This window comes from Castanea sativa, chromosome 11 (genome assembly GCF_040712315.1).
Source record: "Castanea sativa cultivar Marrone di Chiusa Pesio chromosome 11, ASM4071231v1".
Lineage (NCBI taxonomy): Eukaryota > Viridiplantae > Streptophyta > Magnoliopsida > Fagales > Fagaceae > Castanea > Castanea sativa.
In genome coordinates this window covers 40,366,595-40,373,079 of record NC_134023.1, presented here as the reverse complement: position 1 = coordinate 40,373,079, position 6,485 = coordinate 40,366,595, and the positions used below count along the sequence as shown (strand labels likewise).

Genomic DNA, 6,485 nt, shown 5'->3' with positions numbered 1-6,485 from the left:
AGAGAGAGAGAGAGAGAGAGAGAGAGAGAAACAGCAAGGAGATTGCACCAGAAGCACCGGTCTTGTCGCATCGAGCACCGGTCTCGTCGAACCCAGTCGCTCCCGATCACGCGATCTCACTTCTGCCTGAGATCACGGGGCCGTGCCTTCGCCTGAGATCGCACGATCTCACCATTGCCTGAAAATCGTGCGATATCGCCTCTCTCTCTTCCTTCTTCTCTCAACTTGACCGGATTTGATAATTTTTTTTTTTGGGGTTTTGTTTCTTTTATGTAACTCTGTTGAGAAATGATGATATATATTTGTTTGGATGCTGAGAAAATGTGAGCAACAAGTAAAAAATGTATTTTCTATGGTATTTTCAAGAACACAACTAAACACTAAAAAATATTTTCTAAAGTATTTTTTAAAATACCACCAAACACCTAAAAATATTTTCTTTTCCGAAAAATATTTTCACCTGAAAATATTTTACACTTGGAAAACATTTTATATCCAGCCAAACACAGCCTAAAATACAAAATGAATTCCCAAAAACAAAAAATACAAAATCAACATTTTATTAATTCTTGTGTACAAATGTGGGGCTGTACTTTTTTTTTTTTTTTTTTTCATCTGGGGTCGTTAGTCAATTGACTCACTGTGCTTCTCCAACATCATTAGCACTTCTAGTCATAGTTTTAAAAACTAGTATGGTAAAAGAACCGAAAAAGTGACTGGCTATCGATTTTTTGGTATGACTAGGGTTGAACCAATGGTCTGACCAGTGACATCATAAATATTTATTTTTATAATTTTACAATTATAAAAAATAATAAAATTATGACTAATAATATTTCGTTTATATATATATATATATATATATATATATATATTTACTTTTCTTGTACTGTATTTAGAAAATTAATCTTCAACTTATATATAAGAAGTTATATCTATTAAATTTCAAATTAACTCTAATAAAAAAAGTATTAAATTAACAATAGATGATAACAAAATTGTAGTAAGGTTGGTTTATTATTATATTTATATATTTGGTACTTATATAATTTGTTCCACTTTTTTTTTTTTTTAATCGGGTGTCGAAGTGTTGTGGTTATCTAGGATTAGCATGCAAATAATCCCATTAATTAATAAATACACTCCCCATTAAATATCACACCTACCTCACCTAACCCCACTAATTTAGACTTCAATTTTCTCCTTTTATTCTTAAGTCAGATTTGAAGTCCGAAGTCTCCAAAGCTGAAAATTATATGTTGTACCCGGCATATATGCCGGGTCTCTCACACAGAGGCGGGCCCCACAGCGTGTGGGACATGCCAGTGTGTGAGTGACTTGGCATATATGCCGGGTACACCATATACCAGTCAAACTCCAAAGCCAAAATTGCTTCTTCTATGCTCCACAGCCACTTTTAAGTTTATCTCTTAGTCTCTCTCGTTGGAGCAAAACTCAAGATAAAAAATTAGTGAGCTAAAGAAGTTGAAGAAGCTAAAAGATATCCACCTCAAGAAATAATGAAGGATCACACTCTCTTTGTAAAACACATATCACAGTTCTAATTTTTTTTTTAACCATATTTCATATTCTTTTTTTCCCCTCTTTTTGTTGTAGTAGTTGTTTAAAACAACAGTGTTTTGATCTATCATCAAACATTGCAATAACCAGTTCAATCATACTGGTTTCCAGTTTTTACGGTTGAACAGATCGGTTTCTGATTATTTTAGGTTTTTAGCTCTTTTTCGATTATTTGTCATTACCGGACCGGATTAATTGCCGATTTTCGGTTAAACTGGTCGGTCCGGTCCATTTTTAAAACTATGCTTCTAGCATCCCAGTCAGTTGCTAAATTGACAAAAAAATTTAAGTTTAATTGCTTTGCTGTTTAAAGTAGTGTTTTGAGATGTTAAAAACTAAAATTTTTCGATGTTTTATATTGAATGCTCTAAATATATTTAAAACAACCATTCAACCAAAATAGAAAACACTTTAGCGTGCGTTTGGATTGGGATTATAAATGAAATTATTTCATTATGCAATTTATTTTTACTACAATTTATGGATTTTATTGTACTTTTTAGCATTATTAATAGGCTTATTGTACTATTTCAACTAATTTTTATTTTTATCTACAATACTTCTAGCAAAATAAGTGATATTCAAACATAGCAAAATCAATTATTTATTTTTATTTTTACTACTTACTACTTTTGAAAAAGGGGGTACTGTACAACAAAGAGACAAACCAACTATTAATAGGCTTACAGTACTTTTTGGCACTATAAATAAAATTACTGTACTATTTCAACTAACTTTTACTTTTATCTATCATACTTTTAACAAAATAAACTATATTAAAAAAGCAATTATTTATTTTTATTTTTACTGCTTACTACTTTTGAAAAAGGGAGTACTGTACAACAAAGCGACAAACCAACTACCACCTAAAAATGTGGAATTATTGTTGAAGCAAGAAAAGTAGACACGCCACACTTCTGGCTCTCTCTGTTTCAAGTTTCAAAGTTTCAATATTAAATTTCAAGAAATGTCTATTGAAACGCCACTGCTATTAGACACTGCTACAAATGCCGTTGACTACAGAGGCCGGCGAGTCCTCAGATCCAACTCCGGAGGTTGGAGGTCCGCATGTTTCATGATAGGTAAGAAATTAAGTCTCACCTAAATCAATTCAAAAAAGTGAAAAATCTTAAATGACCCTTTCGTGTTTTTGGTCATAAAAATGGTATTTATGTATGAATATGATGGTTTATATTAGGTGTGGAAGTGGCTGAGAGGTTTGCATATTATGGGATTAGCTGTAACCTCATCATGTACTTGACTGAGCAGCTGGGGCAGTCAACGGCCACTGCGGCCGAGAACGTCAACACTTGGTTGGGTATGGCGTCGTTGCTTCCTCTTTTAGGAGCATTCGTAGCTGATTCTTATCTGGGGCGCTACCGCACCATTATTATTGCTTCTTGCATATACATTCTGGTGCGTATCTCTCTCTCTCTGCCCCTAAATTCCATTTAAGCATCACTCGCCAAAAGTGGGAGAAAAGTCAAATATCAATTTCATAGCAAAAAAACTAGATAGTTGCAAAGATCTCATAGCAGCACAAGTGCATAGGCACTTGTTTTCCAAATAACTCCTGTAGCTTAACCCTCAGACAACCATTATTGTCCTGGTCTTAACTTTTCCACAAAGGCTATGGGGTGTTTGGTGGTTGTTTTCAAATAACCATTTCAGTTTTTAAATATTTTACGTATTTTTATACAATTTTTTCAATCACACGTACTTTCACAAATATTTTTAAATAATCATTTTCAATTTTTAAACAGCCGTACCAGACAGCCCTATGTAAGGAGGACACAGCTTTTATACTGTGCATTAGTACATTGAATATCCTAAGATATAAACACGTGTTTGCATCCTATTCTCAACCCATGTAAGAGTTGCCTACCTTTACTAATACTAGAGAAAGGAACAAAATGGAGAGTATTGCCAAACTTGACTCAGACTTATCCCTCAAAAGCCTTTGCATTCAAGAATTCTGCTAGAGATTATTAGTACATTTTTCTTGGAAACAAAAGGCCTTTTAAACAACACACTGTTTTATGACAAGAGAGCATCAGCTTTCAAAACCAAATCTTCCCAAACCAAACATTAATGTTTCAGCGTTATATTTTAAACTTCGGCATTTGTTTTGTACACAGGGATTAGGCTTGCTGACTCTGTCAGCTATGCTTACTTCTATCAATACTTCTAATAACATGGGCATGAACAAAGTTACATTAGGTTCTTCTGAGCTCCAAGTGATTTTATTCTTCATCTCCCTATATCTAGTAGCAGTTGCGCAAGGTGGACACAAGCCTTGCATTCAAGCTTTTGGAGCCGACCAATTTGATGTAGAAGATCCGGTAGAATGCCGAGCCAAAAGCTCATTCTTCAATTGGTGGTATTTTGGACTATGTTCAGGTTCTGCTGTGGCAACGTTGATCATAAGCTATGTACAAGAAAACCTTAGTTGGGGTCTAGGATTTGGAATCCCCTGTGTTGTGATGGTCATTGCCTTAGGTCTCTTCTTGCTTGGTGCTAGAACTTATCGATATAGTATCAAAGGGGTGAAAAGCCCTTTTGTGAGAATTGGTCGGGTGTTTGTTACCGCAATTAAGAATCGGCGGGCTAAACCATCAGAAATAGCTAGTGAAGAGGAAGCTTGCAGAACCTTGCCACAGCATAACTTTCTACAATTCAAGTAAGAGAGCAATATTCAGTTTTATTTTAAAGACTTACCTCCTCTTTAATATGGTATTCTTGCCCCAAAAAATATAAAATAAAAACTTTATACGTAAACATGATATAAAAGGGTTCAGGAAGTTAAATTGTTGAACAGATAATACTTGGAGGAGACAATTAAAACCTTAATATAACATATAATAAACAGAGTTTATCAAAAGCTTATATGTAGGTTTTAACCTGACATGGTAAAATTGGACTTGGATTTAATAAGTTATGCAAACCTAAAAAAAAATATATATATGAGTTTGAGTAAAGCATTTGTGCCCGTAAAAAAATGGGTTGACCCAATTCCGATCGGCTGAAATGCCTATCCGGGTCAACCCGCAAGTTACATGGGTAAACTCTTTTTTATTTTTAAAGGAAAAACTTTTTGATCCTATGTAAAAATGTTTTTGCACCTTCACTTCTTGTTATTTTTTCTTTATTTCCTTTCTGTTTTAAGTTGTTTTCTTATCACTTATCAGGGAGACTTATAGATTCTTTCTAAACATAGTGGAGCCTCGAAGACTTCAGTTTAGTGAGTTATATAGTCTAAGGTACCTTAGACTATATAAACTTAAAATTTTGTGTATTATTTTAATTTTTACTTATGAGTCTTTTCGTTATTTGTTCACTTATTTCTATTGAAAAGAAGAAGACAGACAATTTGATCAAATTTCATTTTTACATATATATTTATTATTATTATTATTATTATTATTATTTGCATGCGAAAAAAACAGGTCAAACTAGATTGACTTGATCCTAAAAGAATGGATAAGGGTTATAAGTTTTGCAATCCATTTAGTACAACCCACTGTTGACATGAACCCAATCTTACCTAAACCCGACAACGTCGAATTTTAACCCAATAAACTTGACTAGTTTGCCAGAGATAGTTTGCTACTTATACCATTTATTTTACCCATGCTCCATTGAATTAGCTTGGGACTTACGTACAGTTTTCTAGAACACTATCAGAACTTTGATTATATTACTAATAAAAAAAATCATTCATACCACCTGTTTCCCAACTAATGAACAAGAATGGCTCCTCTTTCAGATCAAGAAAACAAATTTTAATTCCTTTTTTAGATCTAATCTCCTTTTGTAGAATGATTTGGATCCACTATTGTGACAGGTTCCTTAACAAAGCATTGCAATGCAAGGTATGTACTGTCAGTGAGGTTGAAGAAGCAAAGGCAGTTCTTAGGCTTGTTCCAATTTGGGTTACAAGCTTAGGTTATGCTATTGTGTTTGCACAAACCTCAACTTTCTTTACAAAGCAAGGGGCTACCCTTGATAGAACAATTTTTCCTGGCTTTGAGATACCAGCAGCTTCACTACAATTCTTTATCAGTTTGGCCATTGTTCTTTTCATTCCTGTATATGATCGCATTTTTGTTCCTATAGCAAGAGCTATCACCACTAAACCCTTTGGAATCACAATGCTACAGAGAATTGGAATTGGGATGCTTTTATCTGTCATCTGCATGGTAGTTGCAGCTTTAATTGAAATAAAAAGGCTCAAAACTGCTAAAGAATATGGGTTGGTTGATATGCCAGATTTGACTATTCCAATGAGTGTGTGGTGGCTTCTTCCTCAATATGTTTTGTCAGGAATTGCTGAAGTTTTTACCGTGGTTGGGCTACAAGAATTCTTCTATGATCAGGTCCCAATTGAATTAAGAAGTGTGGGTCTCGCCCTCTATCTCAGTATTTTTGGGGTCGGGAATTTTTTAAGCAGCTTTCTTGTCTCTATCATTGAGGAGGTGACTGGCGGGGATGGCAAGGATAGTTGGTTTGCTAATAATCTTAATCGGGCACATCTTGACTATTTTTATTGGCTACTTGCTGGAATTAGTGCAGTTGCATTTACTGCCTACTTGTATTTTGCAAAAACTTATATTTATAATAAGCCAAGTACAATTTAAATTTAAATTCAGTCACTTTGTTGTAAGTAAATTTAAATTGTATTTAGGCATGTGAATGCTCTATGTTATTTGTTAAATTAAAATGAAAAAGAAGAAAATCATTAAAAGAGAAAAGAAAAGAAAAAAGAAATAGGTGAAAGGAAAATGATGATGTACTAAGACATAATATGGTTGGTTACTTTCACGTTACCCCGCTATTGCATGTTAAATTAACTTAATTAATTAACTTGGATAATTAATTAATTAATTTGTCAAAGTGGTCAATAC

General features: G+C 33.7%; 1 protein-coding gene across 1 annotated transcript; it reads left to right on the top strand.

Annotated features, from left to right (window-relative positions):
- The first annotated feature begins 2,501 nt into the window (after nt 1-2,501).
- On the top strand, nt 2,502-6,225 carry LOC142617317 (protein NRT1/ PTR FAMILY 5.10-like). The gene is made up of 4 exons (XM_075790105.1): nt 2,502-2,663; nt 2,780-2,997; nt 3,720-4,261; nt 5,426-6,225. Exons 1-4 carry the CDS (start codon nt 2,549-2,551, stop codon nt 6,216-6,218), a joined length of 1,668 nt encoding a protein of 555 aa, XP_075646220.1. The 5' UTR covers nt 2,502-2,548; the 3' UTR covers nt 6,219-6,225.
- Nucleotides 6,226-6,485: the final 260 nt, after the last annotated feature.